We start from the raw sequence: 25,000 nt of genomic DNA, 5'->3' as shown, positions 1-25,000 counted from the left end.
GCACTTTGCACCACTAGGGCTAGCACCAGCCGACAGGCACTTTAAGGCAATATGCACTGGAACTGGAACACTGAGCTATTTATTTTAGGTACTGTAGCATTTTTTCTTTTTAATTGTTTGTGTAAAACTTTTATTGTGGGGATTGTATTGCATGTATTCTTGTGTTTTTTATTGTATGTTTTTATAATGTCTGTACTGTATGTGGCACCAAGACAAATCCCAATCAACCATGGTTGAAATGGCAATAAAGTTTTCTATTCTATTCTAAAGACGGTAGAGGTTGAGTACTTGTGATATATCACAATCACACTCCTAGAAGTTTGACTTGACTGCAAATACATGGGCTGTCCCAAGACATTTCAAGATGAGAGTTATACTTCATGTAAAAAGTACTGATGTCCGATATTATCTGCCTACCGATATTATCGGCCGATATTGGCATTCAAATGTAATATAATAATAATATTGGAAATGATTGGTATCTGTTTACATTTTTTATTTTATTTTTTTTACATGTATTTAACCAGTATTTACCCTAGGCAAGCAAGTAAGAACAAATTCTTATTTTATTTATTGTCAAAGTATGCATAATGTTGTGTTAATTCCACAACAAGAGATATGTAATGGTGGGGGGGGGGCAACGCATATATCGGTATCGGTTGATATCGGAATCGGAAATTAAGAGTTGGACAATATCGGTATATCTGTAAAAAAGCCAATATCGAACATCCCTAGTAAAAATAATAGATTTGTTCTGGGTAGGGTGTAATTTAGAGCATGTGTTTTTAAAGACTGGTCTGAATTCACAGTGCTTGTTTAACTGCAGTATCGTCTCTTCTCACCAGGGGTCGTGGAGACTTTAGCGCTGCCTTTTGCCAAATGCCACATGTACCACTGGGAGAAAGACAACTTCGGTAATGACCTCCTACTTCCTACCTCCTATCTGCATTGTCTGTCAAATAGATTCTGTTAAAGGAACATCCTTTTCCAGAGTCATACCAATTTCCTCTCTGTGCGTTCAGTAGAAAGCTATCCGGCTGCAAGCTAGCCTAGCTTAGCACCAATGAAAGGAAGTGGATACGGACCACTAGCCTAGCTTAACACTCTGGGAGAGGTGTTTTTGGCCAACAGCTACAGTGTAGGCTAGTGGTCCATATCCGCTTCCATTAAATGGTAAATGGTGCATTTATATAGCAGCTTTTTTCCAGAGTGCTTTACAATTTGTTCCTCACATTTGACCCATTCACTCACACATTCACACACCGACGGCAGAGGCGACCATGCAAGGTGCCAACCTGCTCAATTAGGGGTTAAGTGTCTTGCTCAAGGACACTTCGACATGTTGCCTGGGAGGAGTGGGAATCGAACCGGGAACCTCCAGGAACCTCCTGCTCTACCTCCCGAGCCACTGTCACCACCCATTAATTTGTGCTAAGCTAGGCTGGCATACAGGCGGATAGCTTTCTACTGAAAAAAAAGCTACACATTGGTATCTATATTCTTGTCTGAGTCTAACTATGAATGAATGAAAACTTTATTTAACAGATTGCAGAATGGGTACAATACAGTACGGCTCAATACACACAATTGTTAAGGGGATGCAGACCAGAGAAAGACGTTTGTCTTGTTTCCATCAGGGTCCCCCATTTTCATTTCATATTGACATTTATGACATACACGACATACATGACATTTATGGCATAGGGACATATAGGTATTTAGTACTGATACATTTGTGACATATACGGTATTCAAATATACAGTACTGTTGTCTGTTACTCATATATATCCTGACAGAGTATATACATATGATGGGGAGGGCACTGTACATTAGGAGGGGGTGGGTGGATGGGAGAGAAATATACATATATGGCGGGGAGAGAATATATACATGCAGTGGGGAGGAGACTGTCTATTAGGAGGGGGTGGGGGTGGGGGGGTTTGGACATTTACGGTGGCCAGTTTCTAATTGCAGCCTCCCGTAGGTGCTCTTTAAGACTGGTTTTAAATGTGGGTAGGGATTCACATTCCTTTACAGCTTTGGGTAGGGTGTTCCACATTGATGTGGCATAATTGTGAAACGTGTTTAGTCCCTTGTTTGAGCCGAATCTGGGTTTAACATGATTTGTTGAGCTTCCTCTGGTGTTGTGATCGTGGTATTCACTGACCTTTGGGAAGTATTTTGACATGTACATGGGTACCTTAGTCGTATAGTGTTGTAGACCAGGCCCATTGCAAGTTGCTGTACTCGTCTACAAGTCGTCTACTCTAAGCCATCCTAGGTTGTCAAAGTGGGCAGGGGTGAGGTGGGTTCTAGGGGTAAGGTCAAGCAGTAGTCTGACTAGTTTGTTTTGTGTTTGTAATCTTGTTTTTAGCGCCTTTGAGGTGCTTTGGTACCATGAGGTGCACGCATAGTCTATACTCTATAGCCAGGGCTGTACACTGCAACGAGATGATCGCGAATTGCCCCTTTAATTGGCCGTTGCGATTGGTAAATATTATCTGGGGGCGGGCTTGCGAGTAGTGCTTTCAAGCCTTGCATTCGCATTTCACTCCTAAATTATCCAAGGCGTGTGATGACGCGATGACGTCACTCACGCGAGCTGAGCAGTGAGCACTCAGCAGGTATGATCAGCGGGAACAATCGACTGAGCACTCACTCTGATAGACTGGCTGACTGTCTGATTTAGCTATGAAGAAAAGTAAAGTTAGTATTGCTTCATATTTTCGACGCGTTCGACCTCCTATAGTGAGCCGAACTGAACCGGAGAGAGCTGCGGCGTCTGCTGCTCCTCCTCCCTCCCGCACCCGTGGCTGTTGTAAACACTAGTCTCTAGTGGGACACTGGGACCTCGGTGAGCCTGCCAGCCGGCTAGCTACTGATATCAACAAATGCTCCAGCAAGTCTAGTAGTGCATGATAGCTCGCGTTAGCTCACTGTTCAAAACGAAACATCCCATTAAACTAAATAGCTACAGATAGCTCCTGATATCAATGTCTTATAACACTGAGTCGATGCGTATTCGAGCTGAGGGCACGCTGAATATAGTCAATAGGGTCCAGCTGCAGCGCCGGAGAATCCTGGCCGTAGCTGGAGGCTACTCGAGTACACACAGACAGTGGAGCTGGTTGCATATAGCGAGCATTTTGACTTGTTGCGTGGTGGCGATGTCTCGCAGATAATACAACTACAAGTATGATTATATAATCATTTTTCTTTCTTTTTTTTTTATCAAAAACAATCGATATAAATAATGGTAAAATAGTTATTTAAAAATGTGCCCCTAAAAAATATTTTTTGCCCCTAAATTTCTCATTTAGGGGCAAGTGTGCCCCTAGTGAAAAAGCTTAGCGTACAGCCCTGATAGCATAACTATTTGGGATAAATAGTTAGTGATTGCGTTCACGTCGATTCTACAGACATCCTCGGAATTAAATAATGATAATAAATACAACAATATTTGTATCATTAACAATTACGTTTTGCATTTATAGTCATGATGACTCAATGAGTCCCATAATGTTGGCCTTTTCCTTTAATAACCGTCCTATTTATTTTCCGATTCACCTCTGTATATCTTCATCCAGATGATCTGATGGACCTGCTGGCCGGCGAGCTCGACCGGGACCCCCCGGACCCGGAGCCGAACGGTGATGACGAGGAGGATGAAGAGCGGGCGTCGCTGACGGAAGCGGACGACCAGAAGAAGGCGGGGGAGGAGCAAAGCTTTCCAAACCACCGCATCTCCACCGCGTCCACCTCCTCCCGAGACTCCGCCTTCTCCGCCTTCTCCGGCTACTCCGTGTCCTCCTCCGGCCTCTCCGTCCCGCCCGTGCTCTCCGAGTCCTCCTCGGGCGTGGACAGCGACTTCAGCGAGGACGCCGCGGAGGAGGAGGAGGAGCAGACGGACGGGGAGGGGCCTCCGGAGCCGCCCCCCCGCAGGAGGAGGAGACCCAAGAAGAAGTCCAGCTCCATGCGCTTCTCTCTGCTGTTCAAGTCCCGCCGCCGCAGCCCGTCACTCTGCCGCCGCGCCAAGAGCGTGGGCTTCCGCGGCGACGACGTGGTCGTCATCAGGGACTGCCCCGTGACGGGGCTGCTGCTGCTGAAGCGCCCGGAGTCCCCGCGGCGGCGGGGAGGAGAGGCCCCCCCGCCTCGCCCCGCCCTCTCCTCCTCCCCCGCCGGGTCGGACCCTGGCTCCCCCGCCGCCGAGAGGCACGTGTGCGTGCGCAGGAGGCCCATCCTCAGCTGCGGCGGCGAGGGGGACGCGGCGTGGGCGTCGACCCTGGTGAGGGTGGTGGTGTTCGGGGGCGACCGGGAGGCGGGCCGGCTGGCGAGGGCCTACAACGACCTGCAGCAGAGGGAGAGGAAGTGTCCGCGCCTCACCAGGGTCTGCAGGCTGCAGTTCTACCTCGTCCCCGCCAAGAGGAGGAGTCTCCTGGGGAGTCCGGGCGGAGGACACACCCCTACTGAGGGGCAAACGGGAAGTCCGTGTAAAGGCACAGTGTCCGTGGTGAGAGTCTATTTGATATGCATGAATGAATGAATTAATTCTTTATTTAGAATGTTTACAAATAAACAATAAACTAATATTTTTCTAAATGTTTACAAATAAACAAGCGAAAAGGATAAGTTTGAAGCCAATTGGCTTATAGAACAACCGACCCCTAATTCAAAAACAAATTCTAAAACAAAGGCCAAGTCTGCAAACAAGTTAAAGTTTGCAAAATGAAACAATCAACAAAAACCGATCCCGAAAAGAACATTAACACATTGGGTGCCATGCAGCATGCCCATCTTATACCACCCTCTGCCAGTGCTGTAACCCTATGGAGTGGCTCACCTTCTTTGCAGGGCTATAACTTTTTAAATATTATAGCTATATCGACATTACTATGGCCCATTCAACATCGGGTATCTATCGTTCCGGATGTGGGAACGTTATATTTACCATTCATACATTGTCGTGTTAGTACCGTCAAGAATATAAGTATGTTTTTAGACTGTATAGCACGCTGTCCTAGAACGCGCGCTATAGGCCCTGACGCGTATTATACATTATCGATTGGCGTTTCATCCCTATACACGCTATATTAAAAATGTCAAATGCATATGATCGCTATACATTATGCTCCATCATGCGTGAAGGAAAGGGGGGGGGGGGGTCGTTTATGATTCCTTGATTGTCACTAACGGCTTTCTTTAGTAAGACACCATACGTTGATCGGACAGATTGCAATGAAATAAATGGACAATCGAGCTGGAAATAACGCTAGATTCCTCTTACCTGTGGCCGATGCGTCTGGAGAAAAAAATTCCAATTATTTGACGTCGATCTGCTAGATCCATTTTCCGTTTGTATGACACAATAAACTCCGAAAGCATATTGATTCTCGCGTCTCGAAAGCGATCCAATGCACTCGAGGTGTGTATATTGATCCATGTTACAAGATATCTCTGCGGGAGGATTTCCCCCGATGCACCGAGCGCCACTTCCGGTTTAGAGTGGAGTGTAACTCGCCCGAAATCCACCAGGCGGCGGTATTGAGGCGTTGCAATATCAGACAGGGTCCAGCTGGGTCCCGGAGGCTTCCTGGATGAATTCTGAATGCCAATAGCGAATAAAAGAAATAACAATAATAAAAACGAGTTTACTCGTTTTTTGGCACTCAGCGCATGGCAGCCAATAACAAGTATACTCGTAAGCTTCTAGAACCCTGTTTTTAAACATCTTTTTAAACTTAAAAATACTCCTGCTGTTTTTTATTTCATCTGGTAGATGGTTCCAGAGTTTCACTCCTTTAACTGACACAGACATACTTTTAAGTGTGGTTCGAGCTCTAGGCTGTTTGAAATTGAGTGCTCTTCTTAACACATTCCCGGCCAGCCATTAGATGGGCCCCACTCTAGGAAGGCCACCTTTCCATTACAAACGTTCACTGTGCGTCACGTTGTTTGTAGAGCTAAACCTATATTTTATATTATAGCTATGGGTCCAATGTCATTGTCAATTGACAGTATGAACCTTCCATTCAATATGCCATACATTTTTTCATCAATACGTTCCCGTTTTATACCGTTGTGAATATGAGTGTTATATCGGAATGATCTGGGATAATTCCTGCAAAGCTATTTATAAGGCACTAAGCTAATAACGTTAAATCGATTGGCGTTTCATCCCTACACAAGCTAGAGTTAAAAATCCAAATGCATATAATCGGTATTATGTTCCATCATGAATGCATGAAAGGGGGGGGGGGGGGGGGGGAAGTAGTTTATGATTATTGATTACCAGTGTTGGGCAAGTTACTTTTAAAAAGTAACTAGTTACAGTTACTAGTTACTTCTTCCAAAAAGTAACTAAATTACATACTCAGTTACAAATTATAAAAGTAACTAGTTATTTCAGAAAGTAACTATTGCGTTACTTTCAAGTAAATTTTTTACATAAACAACATACACAAATCTAAACTATTTTAATGTTGCTGTGGGACAAAGTGAGACTAGCCTCCAATCAAATGCCATGTATGTAGATATTATAATTACTATGTTTATATAGTGGATCATACAAATACAAACACAATAGATGTTTTGGAACTTTTGATATGTATTGCCCCTCAACAGGCCACAACTGGGCAACATTAAATTATGCTTGTTAAGCACTATACCAAAAATAAATAACAAATATATACTGATTGATTGAACATTTTAATTAACAGATTGCAGAATGGGTACAATACAGTACAGCTCAATACACACAATTGTTAAGGGGATGCAGACCAGAGAAAGACTTTCGTCTTGTTTACATCAGGGTCCCCCATTTTCAATTCATGACATTTATTACATACACAACATACAGATATAAGAATCCAATCTAATCATCTAAACTAATCTAATCATGACATTTAAGACATGCATGACATACAGATATATATATATATCTCTGAGCACCTGAAGACTGTGCTATTAACTAAGGAAGTGCAGCACTAATGTTGATAAGGCTGTCAGCACTGGCAGTAGAGCCTCCACTACTGTAGTGCCCTGCGCTGCAACACAACAAACACAAGAGTGAACAAAAAACGCTCATGGACCTGTCTGTCGTTGACTGCTCGCTTGTGTTGTTCGTTGGATTCGTTTTGGATTATTTGGGCTCGCCAAACAAACTATGAAAACGTACACGGACCCGCGGTCTGTCGTTGACTGAGTCGCTTGTGTTGTCGCTGTGAGGATGCTTTCGAACACCCGCCCACCTCTACCTCTGATTGGCTTAACATGACATTTTACTCAACCTCAGCCAATCGTCAGCATGTATGTGCTTGTCTCGTGCACTGCCCAGGAAGAACAGTAGGCTATTGCCTCTCGGCGCAGAGATCTGTCTGATGAAAAAAACAGCTTCAATCATAGTAACGCGCCGCATTTTTTGGCAGTAACGGTAATGGCCTTATTAAGATTGGAAGAGTAATCTGATTACTCTTTACTGAAAAAACGAACGCCGTTATTTATAACGCCGTTATTCCCATCACTGTTGATTACCAATAACGGCATCCGCCCGGAGCGTAAAAAATGTGACACCAAGTCTGCAACAAGGATTACTGCATTCTCAAGACGGCGCCAACACCAGGATCTGGCCAGTACTGCACTTTCGGAGTCCCAATATGCATTTTCCAGACAAAATACAGCTCTGTGACATTGAATAGGATATTAAAATCGAATAAAAGAAAAAACTAGCTAAAAACGTATATACTGTATACGTGATTGGCCGTCAAGCACTGGCTCCCAATCACGTATATAAGCGATTGGCCGGGAATGTGTTAAATTATACCTCACCTCTCGTTCTTTAAACAAAATAGGTCAATCATAGGAACAGAGCCCCGCCCCCCACCTATCCAATGGTAGGGAAATACTGTAGTATGTCATGGTTTAGTTTAGTTTAGTTTACTTATTTAGCACAATATCAAAAAAAAAAAAAAAAGGAAAAAAAAGTGCTAGGCGGGAACGAAGCCCAAAGGGCTTGTACAAAGTTCCACTCCCATCTCATTGTCCATAAACATATATGAACGAAATACATGTAAACATGGTCTAGAAAATAAACTCAAAACAAGATCAGAGACATAAGTCAGACACTGTAGCTGTTACAAAGGGTCAGATTAAACCGAATATATATATTTATTGCTTGAGATCCCTTGTATAATATTTGTATATCGTTTGATATCCCTTGTATATTCTTTGTATATATACACGGAATATCCCTTTACCTGGGTACAAACCAGACCATAATATTCGCTCTCCTATTGGACAGCGACCCCTAGGCGCCAACGACCATACCCCCAATGGCAAGTTCAAAGGCAATGCCAAGGCATGTCTCAACATGTCCAGGTTTGCGCAGTAATACGAGACAGAACTGAGGTTGGCACTAGATAATTCACCTTACGTATAAATACGGCGCAGGTGGAAACAGCAGCAGTTCGTTCATTACTAGTAAAGCCTTCACCACGAGTCAACGACCAAGTGAAGTGAGCAACCTTGCATCTAAATAGAGCACTTAGAACATGTGCGAATAGGATAGTAAAGTGTCATAGTTTGGTGAAGTAACGTCAAGTTCAACCTAGTTTAATGTGACGGATAGTGCACAGGAGAATCTACACCGGCGAATGCAGAACCATTTTCTGGTTGGATTATATTGCTTTGGTACCGTGACTGCTGGAGCAGAGAACCGTCTACCCCACTATCGTGTGGGATCTACCCCCGTGAGGAGCATCCCTTGAGCCCGCCTCTAGTAGGAGGCTGGCTAGCTTTCATCCATGCTGTCGAGCATACTGGATTATAGCTGTTGCTTTGTCTACGGATCAAGGGAGTACTGTACCGACTCCCGTAGCTGGAGCCTCTTTATTCCTCGTTGACCCAGACTTTGCACCCGAACATTCCTCTACCCTGCCGGCTTACACCCGGAGGGAACCCCCCAGTGTCTCCAGCTGGTACTAGTGTGCCTTATGTAATTGCTATGCTACAGGTGGCGTCAGTTTAGACCCATCTTGCTATTCTCATTGACTTACGCTCTTGACCTACTTTGCGTGTGTTCTTCGCCTTACAAGCGCAAGTATAATTCTCAATCTGTAACTTAACGTTGCTTGCTCTGATAATAATAAATATCCTCTAAATAGAACTTTATGTGTCATTGCCGTATTCTTGTGTGGGTGTTCACCATATATATTCATGTACTGTATGGCCAGTAATTAAAGTACATAACTAAGTAGTGGTTTAATAATACCATACTCTCAATACAGTCAGGGAATTGTACCCCTCAGTTACAATTGGTCCTTCGAGCCGGAGGGTATCAGTGTAATATCTAATATAATATTGATATTAACCATGGCCAGCGGTGAACACTCCCCAAGCGGCTCTCCCAAGCTAGAACGCCCGCAGCGCAGACGTCAGCCACCTCCCTATCTAGAGGAATACGCTGTCAGTCTAATACCTAGCTTTAAACAGACGTTAAATGCGGATAAAGCGGATAGTCAAAGCATGTCAAAACCTACCGACCAGGCGACCCTGCCAGTAGAGAACCCAGTGGGTTCTAACGAAACTGACCAAGCTCACGGGGGGGACCAGGGGGGACATGACATGACTATACCCCCAGACAACATCAACGGAATAGTCCCCGGAGAGCTCCAGGATAAAGAAAGCGCTCCAGGGACAGAACCCGACACACCACCAGAAGAGAAGCGCGCCCAGGAGATGGATCTCGAGGCGCGCCCAGAGAACAGATCTCCAACGAGCACTGTCAGAAGCCGATCACCTCCGTCAGTGTCATCCCCCAGCGAGGCGGACCAGATGCTGGCGCAGGCATTCATCGCCACCCTGGCAGCCTCCACCGAACGCGATCGACTTCAGGGTGAACGCGATCGACTTCAAGCACAGACGCTTAGTGAGCGCGAACAGTCTTCCATGGAACAAGAGCGCCTCCGGGCGCAACAACTAAGTGAGCGCGAACACTCTACCATGGAAAGAGAGCGCCTCCAGGCTCAACAGACAAGCGAGCGCGAACAAGCTGCAGACCAACGAGATCGCCTTCACGCGCAACTCCAAGCGCAAGCCCTTAGTGAACGCGAACACTCTGCAACCGAGCGAGAGCGCTTCCAGGCGCAACAAAGGAGTGAAGACGACCGCATAAGACTGGAGACCAGACGCCTTCAGACGGAAGAGAACATTGAAAGAGGCCGCACCGATGCACAGCGCGCCGCCGCCAATGCACAGCGCGACGCCGCCCATGCCAGCGCCAATGCACAGCGCGACGCCGCCAATGCCCAGCGCGAAGCAGAGCGCGACCGGCTGCAGGCGCAGATGATAGAACAATTGATTGCCATGGCGACACCCCCTCGCTCCGCACGGAGCTCCCGGAGATCATCACGACAAGGGTCTAGGGCACCTTCCCCTACCCGACGAAGCGACCCGGGACCCGGCCAACAAGAGGATCCTGTCTACGTCTCCGACCCCCCTCCCCGACCGGTCCATACGAGACCCAGCCACCGGGAAGAACCGGCCTACGTAGCCGAGAGACTGACTAGAAGACTCCAGGACCTAGCAGAGGAAGAGGAAGAGGAGGAATGTCAAGCCGACCAGCAGCAACGTACTCTGGACCAGGAGGCCCAGTACAGCCCCGACCAGCAGCAACGTACTCTGGACCAGGAGGCCCAGTACAGCCCCGACGTCAGCCCCGAGTCACTGCACTACAAACCCCCGACCCAACTCACGGGTGAGTTTGACGTACAGTCAGCACCGAGGAACAGCACCTGGGTACCCGGCCCCTGGTACCCACCAAGTACCAACCCACGACAACACGTACGGGGAGACTCGCCCAGGAGGCCTCTTCCCCTACGCTCACCAATGTGCCAGCCATCCATGGCATCGTACCTTGGCACACCGACGTTCCAAGACTTTACGCGCGAGGACAGAGCACAGTACACGGAATTACGGATGTGCTTGGAGACTATGATGTCCGACGTCCCCGATGAGTCGTACAAATATGCCATCCTCCTCAAGCACCTCAAGGTGCCCAGAGCGCATAATATAGCGCTGGCATATTCCAACTCAAGCACCCCATACTCCGCGGCTCTAGTGGCCCTCGACCAGCGTTATGGACGCATATGGGACTACGTGATACAAGAAATAAGAGATATCGACCGCCTCCCCCCAGCCAAAGACAATAGAGCATTGGATGACCTCTCTATCAAGGTACAATCCCTGGTAGGGATGCTGGGGTCCCAAAAGGAGAAAGGGAGATATGAACTATATGCTAACTCTAATGTGGAACGAATACTAGAGAAGCTCCCTCCAGCCCGCCAAGAGCGTTTTCGGCGGCAGAGAGACCACCGTGATCCCGACGGTCCCGAGCCATCCCTCCTAGACCTGGCCGACTTCCTCGCGAGAGAAGTCAGCAGCCTACGACTGGATACGTTCGTGTGGAGTGGACCAAGCCCAAGAGATGGACCTCGGAGATCTAATGATAACCGCCGGTCGGTGACCGTTATGCACCAAGCCGAATCAGTACCGCAGCACGAGAACCACCGCAACCCCCCGACCAAGGGGGAGTGGAAGATTGAATGCCAGTACTGTGAAGGGGAACATCGGCTGTATCAATGTGACACTTTCAAGAAGCTGACCACTGACGAGGTGAGTCAGTGGATCAAGGCCAACCGCCGCTGCTTCCGCTGCGCGCGCAGCCATATGGCAGCTGAGTGCCGTTTGAAGAAGAGATGCAGCAAGTGCGACGGCGCCCACCTGGAGGTCCTGCACGACATCAACAAACGTCCGCCAGGAAACCAAAGTGGGCCCGTCACGGTGATGTATCAGGCCGAGGCGGTGTCACCACAGACCAGGCCTGAAACCACCCCCTGGTATCCCGACTGTCGCAGCAGACACGGGGACCGACAGTGCCACCAGTACTACCCCGAGTCGGCGCCACCACCGTCGAGTCACAACTCCCCCGCCAGAGAGGAACGGGAGATCGTCTGTACCTACTGCGACGGCGGACACTGGCTGGCACAGTGCGCCGAATACAAGACACTGAACCCCGTCCAAGTTGATCAGTGGCGTGAGGCGGCCCAGGCGGGCGCCGCTCACCGCGCATCACTGTGCAGGGCCCACCAGCAGAAGATCCAAGGCAACCCACCAACAGGAGTGCTCCACATAGACCAGCATAGCGGGACCCCCCGAGTGCTCATCAAAGTGGTCAGAGTGCTCCTGAGTTACGAGGACAAGGTCCTGGACACTTACGCCGTCCTAGACGATGGGTCTGAAAAGACTCTCCTCCTCGCATCCGCCGCAGCCCGGCTGGGTCTGCGGGGTGCCAAAGGAACAATGACAATCCGTACCATTAGAAGAGACCAGAAGACCATAAAGGGTGAAAATGTCTCCTTCAAGATAGCAGCGGTGGACCAGCCCGAGAAGCAGTATAGCATCACCAACGTCTTCACCAGCCACGACATAGGCCTGTCACAGTACACCTACCCCATCCCACAGCTGATGGCGAAGTACGAGCACCTACGCAGACTACCTATACCGCTTATCGACGGCGCCACACCGACCCTGCTTATAGGCTCCGACCACGCGGACCTCATTCTCCCAATTGAGGCGGCCCACATCGGACCCAAAGGATGCCCAGTCGCGGTTCAGACCCGACTGGGGTGGACGCTCCAGGGCCCCCTCTACGGACTTGACAGTCAACCCACGTCTACACGCTGCCTGCACACAAAGGTGAGCGACACCGGTCACTCTCTCGTACAGCCCGTTGAGAGGCTATTGACATTAGACGAGAGGCCTGTGAGAGAACCGTGGGCCCAAGAAGAGGGAGTTCCGAACTCCACCCCCCTCAGCTGCGCTCCAAGCGATGTAGCTGACCTCGAACCCAGCACCCCAACCGACTTCTTGATGGGGCGGCCGGAACCGGCCCCTCCTCAGACGGGGTACAGACCAAACAAGAGGAACAGACGGAGGATGTGGAGACACAGCCAAGCACAGCCCAGTATACCCAGGAGGGCCGACCTGCCTCACCGCCACACCCGACCCGTGGCGAGGCTGATAGAGTTGCCAAGGCTCCCTGACTCCCTTGATGACGATCATGACCCACTGACTTTGTAGATTGCCCTACCCCCCACAACAGACATTGAGTAGTTGACAGGACTATTAATCTGTCTTTGCTTTATCTAATTAGGTGTGGACTAATTAGGAGGCGGCTGTTACAAAGGGTCAGATTAAACCGAATATATATATTTATTGCTTGAGATCCCTTGTATAATATTTGTATATCGTTTGATATCCCTTGTATATTCTTTGTATATATACACGGAATATCCCTTTACCTGGGTACAAACCAGACCATAATATTCGCTCTCCTATTGGACAGCGACCCCTAGGCGCCAACGACCATACCCCCAATGGCAAGTTCAAAGGCAACGCCAAGGCATGTCTCAACATGTCCAGGTTTGCGCAGTAATACGAGACAGAACTGAGGTTGGCACTAGATAATTCACCTTACGTATAAATACGGCGCAGGTGGAAACAGCAGCAGTTCGTTCATTACTAGTAAAGCCTTCACCACGAGTCAACGACCAAGTGAAGTGAGCAACCTTCCGTCTAAATAGAGCACTTAGAACATGTGCGAATAGGATAGTAAAGTGTCATAGTTTGGTGAAGTAACGTCAAGTTCAACCTAGTTTAATGTGACGGATAGTGCACAGGAGAATCTACACCGGCGAATGCAGAACCATTTTCTGGTTGGATTATATTGCTTTGGTACCGTGACTGCTGGAGCAGAGAACCGTCTACCCCACTATCGTGTGGGATCTACCCCCGTGAGGAGCATCCCTCGAGCCCGCCTCTAGTAGGAGGCTGGCTAGCTTTCATCCATGCTGTCGAGCATACTGGATTATAGCTGTTGCTTTGTCTACGGATCAAGGGAGTACTGTACCGACTCCCGTAGCTGGAGCCTCTTTATTCCTCGTTGACCCAGACTTTGCACCCGAACATTCCTCTACCCTGCCGGCTTACACCCGGAGGGAACCCCCCAGTGTCTCCAGCTGGTACTAGTGTGCCTTATGTAATTGCTATGCTACAGGTGGCGTCAGTTTAGACCCATCTTGCTATTCTCATTGACTCACGCTCTTGACCTTCTTTGCGTGTGTTCTTCGCCTTACAAGCGCGAGTATAATTCTCAATCTGTAACTTAACGTTGCTTGCTCTGATAATAATAAATATCCTCTAAATAGAACTTTATGTGTCATTGCCGTATTCTTGTGTGGGTGTTCACCATATATATTCATGTACTGTATGGCCAGTAATTAAAGTACATAACTAAGTAGTGGTTTAATAATACCATACTCTCAATACAGTCAGGGAATTGTACCCCTCAGTTACAGTAGCAAAAAAATGGAAGATTGACACGAGAACAATTTTTTATATTTTTTTTTACAAGAAGGCAAAGGAGAGGAGAATAACATATGAACAGTATATAATGAAGAAAAAGAACAAGCAGCCATACAGTAGATGTAACACTGATGCACAGGAGTAACTTAAAGGAAAACTCCAACATTTTGGGAAATTAGCTTATTTGGCATCTACCCTGGAGTTAGACAAGACGATACATACCTTTTTCTTCTCTGTGCATGCAGTAGGAGTAGGAAGACATGCACCATTAGCCTAGTTTAGCATCAGTCACTGGAACCCTCCTAGACCTGGCCGACTTCCTCGCGAGAGAAGTCAGCAGCCTACGACTGGATACGTTCGTGTGGAGTGGACCAAGCCCAAGAGATGGACCTCGGAGATCTAATGATAACCGCCGGTCGGTGACCGTTATGCACCAAGCCGAATCAGTACCGCAGCACGAGAACCACCGCAACCCCCCGACCAAGGGGGAGTGGAAGATTGAATGCCAGTACTGTGAAGGGGAACATCGGCTGTATCAATGTGACACTTTCAAGAAGCTGACCACTGACGAGGTGAGTCAGTGGATCAAGGCCAACCGCCGCTGCTTCCGCTGCGCGCGCAGCCATATGGCAGCTGAGTGCCGTTTGAAGAAGAGATGCAGCAAGTGCGACGGCGCCCACCTGGAGGTCCTGCACGACATCAACAAACGTCCGCCAGGAAACCAAAGTGGGCCCGTCACGGTGATGTATCAGGCCGAGGCGGTGTCACCACAGACCAGGCCTGAAACCACCCCCTGGTATCCCGACTGTCGCAGCAGACACGGGGACCGACAGTGCCACCAGTACTACCCCGAGTCGGCGCCACCACCGTCGAGTCACAACTCCCCCGCCAGAGAGGAACGGGAGATCGTCTGTACCTACTGCGACGGCGGACACTGGCTGGCACAGTGCGCCGAATACAAGACACTGAACCCCGTCCAAGTTGATCAGTGGCGTGAGGCGGCCCAGGCGGGCGCCGCTCACCGCGCATCACTGTGCAGGGCCCACCAGCAGAAGATCCAAGGCAACCCACCAACAGGAGTGCTCCACATAGACCAGCATAGCGGGACCCCCCGAGTGCTCATCAAAGTGGTCAGAGTGCTCCTGAGTTACGAGGACAAGGTCCTGGACACTTACGCCGTCCTAGACGATGGGTCTGAAAAGACTCTCCTCCTCGCATCCGCCGCAGCCCGGCTGGGTCTGCGGGGTGCCAAAGGAACAATGACAATCCGTACCATTAGAAGAGACCAGAAGACCATAAAGGGTGAAAATGTCTCCTTCAAGATAGCAGCGGTGGACCAGCCCGAGAAGCAGTATAGCATCACCAACGTCTTCACCAGCCACGACATAGGCCTGTCACAGTACACCTACCCCATCCCACAGCTGATGGCGAAGTACGAGCACCTACGCAGACTACCTATACCGCTTATCGACGGCGCCACACCGACCCTGCTTATAGGCTCCGACCACGCGGACCTCATTCTCCCAATTGAGGCGGCCCACATCGGACCCAAAGGATGCCCAGTCGCGGTTCAGACCCGACTGGGGTGGACGCTCCAGGGCCCCCTCTACGGACTTGACAGTCAACCCACGTCTACACGCTGCCTGCACACAAAGGTGAGCGACACCGGTCACTCTCTCGTACAGCCCGTTGAGAGGCTATTGACATTAGACGAGAGGCCTGTGAGAGAACCGTGGGCCCAAGAAGAGGGAGTTCCGAACTCCACCCCCCTCAGCTGCGCTCCAAGCGATGTAGCTGACCTCGAACCCAGCACCCCAACCGACTTCTTGATGGGGCGGCCGGAACCGGCCCCTCCTCAGACGGGGTACAGACCAAACAAGAGGAACAGACGGAGGATGTGGAGACACAGCCAAGCACAGCCCAGTATACCCAGGAGGGCCGACCTGCCTCACCACCACACCCGACCCGTGGCGAGGCTGATAGAGTTGCCAAGGCTCCCTGACTCCCTTGATGACGATCATGACCCACTGACTTTGTAGATTGCCCTACCCCCCACAACAGACATTGAGTAGTTGACAGGACTATTAATCTGTCTTTGCTTTATCTAATTAGGTGTGGACTAATTAGGAGGCGGCTGTTACAAAGGGTCAGATTAAACCGAATATATATATTTATTGCTTGAGATCCCTTGTATAATATTTGTATATCGTTTGATATCCCTTGTATATTCTTTGTATATATACACGGAATATCCCTTTACCTGGGTACAAACCAGACCATAATATTCGCTCTCCTATTGGACAGCGACCCCTAGGCGCCAACGACCATACCCCCAATGGCAAGTTCAAAGGCAACGCCAAGGCATGTCTCAACATGTCCAGGTTTGCGCAGTAATACGAGACAGAACTGAGGTTGGCACTAGATAATTCACCTTACGTATAAATACGGCGCAGGTGGAAACAGCAGCAGTTCGTTCATTACTAGTAAAGCCTTCACCACGAGTCAACGACCAAGTGAAGTGAGCAACCTTGCGTCTAAATAGAGCACTTAGAACATGTGCGAATAGGATAGTAAAGTGTCATAGTTTGGTGAAGTAACGTCAAGTTCAACCTAGTTTAATGTGACGGATAGTGCACAGGAGAATCTACACCGGCGAATGCAGAACCATTTTCTGGTTGGATTATATTGCTTTGGTACCGTGACTGCTGGCCACTATCGTGTGGGATCTACCCCCGTGAGGAGCATCCCTCGAGCCCGCCTCTAGTAGGAGGCTGGCTAGCTTTCATCCATGCTGTCGAGCATACTGGATTATAGCTGTTGCTTTGTCTACGGATCAAGGGAGTACTGTACCGACTCCCGTAGCTGGAGCCTCTTTATTCCTCGTTGACCCAGACTTTGCACCCGAACATTCCTCTACCCTGCCGGCTTACACCCGGAGGGAACCCCCCAGTGTCTCCAGCTGGTACTAGTGTGCCTTATGTAATTGCTATGCTACAGGTGGCGTCAGTTTAGACCCATCTTGCTATTCTCATTGACTCACGCTCTTGACCTTCTTTGCGTGTGTTCTTCGCCTTACAAGCGCGAGTATAATTCTCAATCTGTAACTTAACGTTGCTTGCTCTGATAATAATAAATATCCTCTAAATAGAACTTTATGTGTCATTGCCGTATTCTTGTGTGGGTGTTCACCATATATATTCATGTACTGTATGGCCAGTAATTAAAGTACATAACTAAGTAGTGGTTTAATAATACCATACTCTCAATACAGTCAGGGAATTGTACCCCTCAGTTACAGTAGCAAAAAAATGGAAGATTGACACGAGAACAATTTTTTATATTTTTTTTTACAAGAAGGCAAAGGAGAGGAGAATAACATATGAACAGTATATAATGAAGAAAAAGAACAAGCAGCCATACAGTAGATGTAACACTGATGCACAGGAGTAACTTAAAGGAAAACTCCAACATTTTGGGAAATTAGCTTATTTGGCATCTACCCTGGAGTTAGACAAGACGATACATACCTTTTTCTTCTCTGTGCATGCAGTAGGAGTAGGAAGACATGCACCATTAGCCTAGTTTAGCATCAGTCACTGGAAGTAGGTTCCTCCATTAGCCTAGTTCCAAATGTCTTTCTACTCCTACTGCATGCACAGAGAAGAAAAAGGTATGCATCTTCTTGTCTAACTCCAGGGTTCCCAAAATGTTGGAGTGTTAAGATACATCCCGTTTTCTTCTCTGCATGCAGTAGGAGTAGGAAGATGCGCACCGTTAGCCTAGCTTAGCGTCAGTCACTGGAAGTAGGTTCCTCTATTAGCCTAGTTCCCAACGTCTTCCTACTCCTACCGCATGCACAGAGAAGAAAAAGGTATGTATCTTCTCCAGGGTAGATGGCAAATAAGCTAATTTCCCAAAATGTTGGAGTTTTCCTTTAATATGTTGATGATTTATGATGAAATTAAATGATTTTAGTTGTTTTTTAAATATAGATAAGGAGGTTGTTAACCTTGATGATGAACTTAGAGTGTTCCAGATTTTAGGACGTCTAAAGCTAATGGTCCTAATGGTTCTCACTGCCAACTGCAAGCTATGGAGTGTTTCTAGATAGGAATACTGTATGTCGTCGTTTTCTTAACCCTTTCACTACCAGTGAAGGGTTAACCTTCTGTAGTGTGGTAGTGAAGTGGTGGCTGAGGAGAGCTTGGAGATTTGTAGGGGGAGGCTGGGAGAACAGGGATAGTTGGGGGTTTGAAGAGTCAGTTCGTGGAAGGGTTTAACTTGCCAGCACTGGTGTCGTCCTCTCTTTACAGGTGATACTCTCTTTACAGGTGATACTCTCTTTGATCTGCCATGTTGTGTGCCACAGGATACTATACATAATAATAATAATAATAATAATAATAATAATAATAATAATAATAATAATAATAATAATAATAATAATAATAATAATAATAATAATAATAATAATAATAATAATAATAATAATAATAATAATAATAATAATAATAATAATAATAATAATAATAATAATAATAATAATAATAATAATAATAATAATAATAATAATAATAATAATAATAATAATAATAATAATAATAATAATAATAATAATAATAATAATAATAATAATAATAATAATAAATAATAAATAATAAATAATAATAATAATAATAATAATAATAATAATAATAATAATAATAATAATAATAATAATAATAATAATAATAATAATAATAATAATAATAATAATAATAATAATAATTAATAATTAATAATAATAATAATAATAATAATAATTAATAATAATAATAATAATAATAATAATAATAATAATAATAATAATAATAATAATAACAATAATAATAAATTGGATTTTAAGAGAGAAGCGCCTTTCTTAGACTCAAGGACACTGTACAAGGAAAGGGTAGAAAAAGAAAAATTTTGAAAAAATAAAAGATAAAAAAAGAAAATTACGAGTATGTGTATAGTAACAACAGGAAAAAACATCAGATCAAATAAAGCAAGGTGCTGTCCAATTGGATGAAGTGGTTGAAATTAACAAACAAAAAACAGAAAACAAAACAAAAACAAACAAACAACAAAACAAAACAACGGGATCTGTGGCTTAAAAGAAAAGAGTCAGGGGTGGGCTACTTGGGAGCGGGGCCGTGTTGCGTGAAGGCAAGTGTGAACAGGTGGGTTTTTAGGTTGGTTTTGAAGAGGTTGATGTCAGAGCCTCGGATGGAGGGGGAGAGGGAGTTCCACAGCCTGGGGGCAGCTACAGCGAAAGCTCGGTCTCCCAGTGTGGAACGCCTGGTGCAGGGGATGGTGAGGAGGTCGGAGTTGGAGGAGCGGAGGCCTCGTGCTGGAGTGTAGGGGTGGAGTAGGTCGGTCAGGTAGGAAGGGGCCAACCCGTGCAGGGACGTGTAGGTGAGGAGGAGGATCTTGTAGGGGATTCGGTAGTTGATGGGGAGCCAGTGGAGTTTTTGCAGGGTGGGGGTGATGTGCTGCCAGGGTTTGGTGCGCGTGAGGACCCTCGAGAATTGGGGTGACTGCTGCCACCTTCAAGTCAGCAGGGACGGAGCCAGTGGACAGGGAGGGGTTAATGATGTCTACCATGAGAGGGCAGAGGGCGGGCAGGCCAGCCTTCACCAGGGTCAGAGTCATGAGGAGTCTGTCACCGTTTGCTCCAAATCGACTTGTTCTTTGCCTTCTTAACTCTTAACTCTGCTTCACACTCCTGCAATCAACTCAGCTGTGTGTGTGTGTGTGTGTGTGTGTGTGTGTGTGTGTGTGTGTGTGTGTGTGTGTGTGTGTGTGTGTGTGTGTGTGTGTGTGTGTGTGTGTGTGTGTCTGTGTCTGTGTGTCTGTGTGCGCGCGCGCACTGAACCTGCCTCACCAAGCCGTTTCTCCATGCATTTATTTTTTTCTAAGCAATAGGAATAAATCAAACCAACAATAAATTATATCATAGAGAACAAGACGGTATATGGCATATTAATACAGTCCATTTCACTATACAGTAGCTATATCCGCTGCGATTGGGTTTAGTTCTTATTTATAAATAATTTTTTTTGGACATGGTTCGTTGAGTCATGACTATAAATGTAAAACATAATTATTAATGATACAAATATTGTCGTGTTTATTATCATTATTTTTTTTAATAAAATTTGTCTCCCCCCTTTTTCCTGTATTTTTCTCCCATCCCAATTTAGTCGTTATGCCAATTCCCTTCCTGGTCGTTGCACACATTTTCCCCCCACTTGCCGGCCTAGGAAGGGTTAAAGACTAAAGACTCTCACTGGGGGAGTGTAATGCGTGGGAGGATCACACTATCTCCCCCCAGATCCCTTCCCTGCTGAGCAGGCGCCCCGACCGACCAGTAGGAGTCGCTGTTTACAACGACCAGGATACATACCCCACCGGCTTCCCACCCGCTAACACTGCCAATTGTGTTAGTAGGGACGACCGACCAAGCCGGAGGTACCGCTGACAGCTGGATTCGAACCCAGTGTCTCTGCGGTGGTAGGCGAGCGCTTAGTCCGCTGCGCTACCCAGCCGCCTCGTGTTTATTATCATTATAATTATTTAATTCCGCGGATGTCTGTAGAATCGAAGTGACCGCAATCCCCAAGGACTTCTCTCAAATCAAGCAGTTAAAAACACGGGCGCACACCTCACCGGTCTGTCCGACTTACGACTGACTACCTTTTTGAGTTCGTAAAAACAAATTTACAATATGAAGCTGTTCGAGAATGCCGGAGAAGTTCAGAAATCGAGTTACAAAGGAATTCCTTGGTAACTTTCACGTATGTCCGTTCGAGAATGCGGACCATTAACATTTAGAGCGCTTATTGTAACTATGTCTATGATTAATGTAATAAAATGTGTGTTTTCCCCCTTCTCTCACAGGAGTCTAATGGCGCTGTGCTGGAGGACAACACAACCGACATCGCCCAGCTGATAGGCATGAGCGACCCCTGGTACGAACGGAGCGTGCTCAGTCTGCTCAGCCTCTCCTCCGACGTCCTGTGCCAGGTACCACGACCACCCCACCCACCTGTGTCAGGTACCACCACGACCCCACCCACCTGTGTCAGGTACCACGACGACCCCACCCACCTGCGGCTGTAATAGACGGGCCATTTCCTGTCATCCACATTTACATTTAGTCATTAAAGCTGAACGCTTTTATCCAAAGCCGCTTACAAGTTCTGTACAACAAGTCGGCAGGAAAGGTACAACTCTGGGTTGTGACATTGTTTGTCAAATTTTATTCGATTTTTATTTGGAAATTACAAACACATCATAAAAACAAATGATCATGACCAATTTGTTTTCCTGATGATATCACCTAAAACTAAGCATTCATTAAAACACTTATTTCCAAGGTGGTCCTCGATGGAAGACATAAAAACATAAAGAAATTAAACATAAAAACACAGCACATATAGCCTACTAGGAAGAACTAGAGTTATCAGAACCCCCTGTCTACTCTAGCCCTGGAATCAGATGTTCTGCCCTGTGGCTGCTGTCGAGCCAGTTGCTCTTCCCATAATGTCGCCTTTACCTTCGTTTTAAAAAATGCTTTTGGTTTGACTTTGCTTGGTAGGCAGAGGTAGTTCATTCTTGCTATTTTACTCCTAACTTTAGGAACACTGCAAGACATAATTCTAGTGTCGTAACTTAAGTCAATACATTAGGTTAGTTACAGTGTACATAGCCCGCTGAATTGGAGAGAATAAGGATAGAATGATAGAATGATTCCTCTCTGACTCCAATAGCCAGCAAGGAATAACTGTGCAGTCAGACAACAAAGCTCTAATTCAAACTCAGATGATTTATTGCCGCGGGGCCCAAAGGTGGAGGAGCAGGTTATTACATACAGGGATTATTATCATTTCATATTACATCAAACATGATGCACAAATGGTTGCCGATGCTTATACATACTTAGAGCCCATCACAGTGGCTTCTCACATCAAACAAGTCTGTACACACATTCACATGATTATTCAATGAAAGGGAATGTACTGAGCAATACACGTGATTAGCCTGGTCTAAGATTAACTACCTTTACATTTACACTATACCACAACAAACAGTGATTCCATGGTCTACTGCTCACATAATGGCACAATACATTCTCTGGCGGGACGCGGTGGAGACCAGACCTGGGGTGGGTGTCTGGCCTCTTGAGCTAACAATGTGTTCTGGTCTTTATACTCAATATGATGTCATATTTTTAGACTGCCTTTAGCCAATCACAATTATATCTAAATATGGAGTTGTTCCAATCTGGTTCTTGATACTAAAAACAAGAGGCCTGAGTCTGCCTCTTCCAAATAGGGTCATGTGTTTTTCACACCCAGCGTCCTGCTGTTTGTGGCAAGGAGCTAATTCCTCAAAAGTCCTTTCTTGTATGGGCTGGTTCCTCAGTCCAGGGGGTCTGGTCTGTGGCAGTTTTCCACAGAGGCATGTTACAATAAACATTTATAAGATGTATCTTTAGTGTATATGAATTATATATTTCCAGCATTATCACAGTGTACTCTTTGCCTATATTTTGATACCAAACAGTGGTTAAGGATAACATGATACCTGTATTTACCAGACTGAACCTTTGTAATATAACTGTGATAAATATACCAGGATTCTTGATTCTAATTATCTATATAGCTGTTTCTTGGTTTCTTTATAGAGTTGTCAATCCAATCAAAGCCAATCAAATATCATGCTTTTTCATTCCACTTTGAAGCATGTCCTATTTATTAATGATCCTTACTCCTGACTTATAATGTCAGAGCCAGTATCTGGTCTCTGGTCTTCATGCAGCTGTCTCTGCGGAACTCTGGTCCCAGTGAGGTGTGACCAGCTGTGACCACATTAACATCTTCATTGTCTTGTTATTCTGAGAATTTACAGTCAACAGGTTCCCACACTGAGCGTGGAAAGATATAATCATTCAAGTATCCCATTATGTAATGCTACAGTTCAATATTAAAGCATTATTTGAATGAACTATTATAACAGATATTTGCAGTTTCAGTGATGATCCAACAGTCTGGTTGTCTCTATTTAGAGCATCGTGCTTGTTTGCTCCAACCTGTTATCTGATGCAACTGTCACCCTAGATTGTGGTGTCTGTTCTCACAGATTAGCAGATTGGCTTGTGGGGGAGTAGTTGAAACCACTTTGCTTCTAAAAGAGCCTTACACTATGTCCCTGCATATGGTCACTTTATACCGACACATTGGTTATGAAATGCAGTTTCCAAGTCAATGTTACCACACTAGCTCTGGTGTTATGATTGTGTAGCTCTCTTACTGTAACACTTCCCCCGGTCCTGTGGGACCAACCGGCAACCCTCCGCCCGGTTCGGTTGGTCCAGGACTCAGACACTCACAACCCCCCATCAATACCCTTCACAACATAACATTGGCAACCGGTGTGCTGAGCCAGATGTGGCAGATCTGGCATCAGCTCACACACCTACTTAACATTCTCATCTGCCATTTATATTTGTTATGTTCTTTGTCTATGTTGTCATTGTTGTTTCCATTGTGTTAGTTTTGTGTTCCCCTGTCTGTGTTTTGTAAATATCTTTTAGTCTCGTTTGTCTCAGTTTGTACAATTGTTATTGTTCCCCCTGTGTGCTCTGTATTCTGTTAGTTCTGTCTACCACACCTGTGTCCTGTTAGTAATTACCCTCTGTGTCTAATTAGTGTTTGTATTTAAGTGTTCTGGGCCAGCATGCACTTGCTGGTTCATTGTTAAATGTTACCTGTGTTTGTCAGTTGTGTATTGTTTCCTGTCTTGTGAAAGTAAACACTGTATCATCACCACGTCGACCCCTGTCTCATCTCTCATCGTATTCACTCTGCTACCTGGGTTCACCATGCCGAAGAAGCACACTCGTAACATCTTACCATATATAATGTGTCAAACAGTGTTGAACTTGAGCGCTACAGTCTTGAGTGCATAGTAGTAGAGACATAATTAGCATAGTAGGTAGTAATATAGCCAAGGAGGCTTACTCTACCTGCTGCTATAATAGACCGTCCATTTCCTGTCGGGTACCCCGGTTGCGTCTATTCTTTTACCAACGGATTTCCAGTTCCGCGTTCGCGTTCTGCGATCTGATTGGCCACTGACGTTTCTGGTGCGATCTGATTGGCCACTGACGTTTCTGGTCATGTGACATGTGCGCCCAATCGCGTGACGCGCCCATTTCCGCCTCGAACAGCAGCAAACTACCTAACGCCTAGTTTATCACTGGTTAAGCTTAGGCAACTCTTTCGAAGTTGGTTAAGGTTAGAGTATGGAATCAGGGCTGGTGTTCTATCGCCCTGCTCTAAGACAAACTCTAACCTTAACCAACTTCGAAAGAGTGCCTAAGCTTAACCGGTGAAAGAAAGAGGCGTCACACGATTGGCGTCAGTGGCCAATCAGAGCGCAGAAAGCGAACGCGGAACTGGAAATCTGTTGGTAAAAGTATTCAGGCCTCCGGTTACATGTTTGGCATCAGCTGCATGTAGGTAGGTCTCGCCGTGGCTTTCTGTAATTTTATAG

At 46.4% G+C, this 25,000-nt stretch overlaps 1 protein-coding gene across 1 annotated transcript in view; it reads left to right on the top strand.

Moving 5' to 3' along the window:
* The window catches only part of LOC311240698 (phosphoinositide 3-kinase regulatory subunit 5-like), a gene marked incomplete at its 5' end in the record, with an annotated part of 91,754 nt that overhangs the window by 37,417 nt on the left and 29,337 nt on the right, over positions 1–25,000 (top strand). The window contains 3 exons of the mRNA XM_084329271.1: positions 846–914; positions 3,589–4,511; positions 21,341–21,466. Coding sequence (XP_084185397.1) covers positions 846–914; positions 3,589–4,511; positions 21,341–21,466 — 1,118 coding nt within the window. The remainder of the gene's footprint in view (positions 1–845; positions 915–3,588; positions 4,512–21,340; positions 21,467–25,000) is intronic.

This window comes from Notolepis coatsorum (assembly GCF_963971535.1).
Source record: "Notolepis coatsorum genome assembly, chromosome: 14".
NCBI lineage: Eukaryota > Metazoa > Chordata > Actinopteri > Aulopiformes > Paralepididae > Notolepis > Notolepis coatsorum.
The sequence above is the reverse complement of the archived record's forward strand: the minus strand, read 5'-3'. Positions and strand labels throughout refer to the sequence as shown.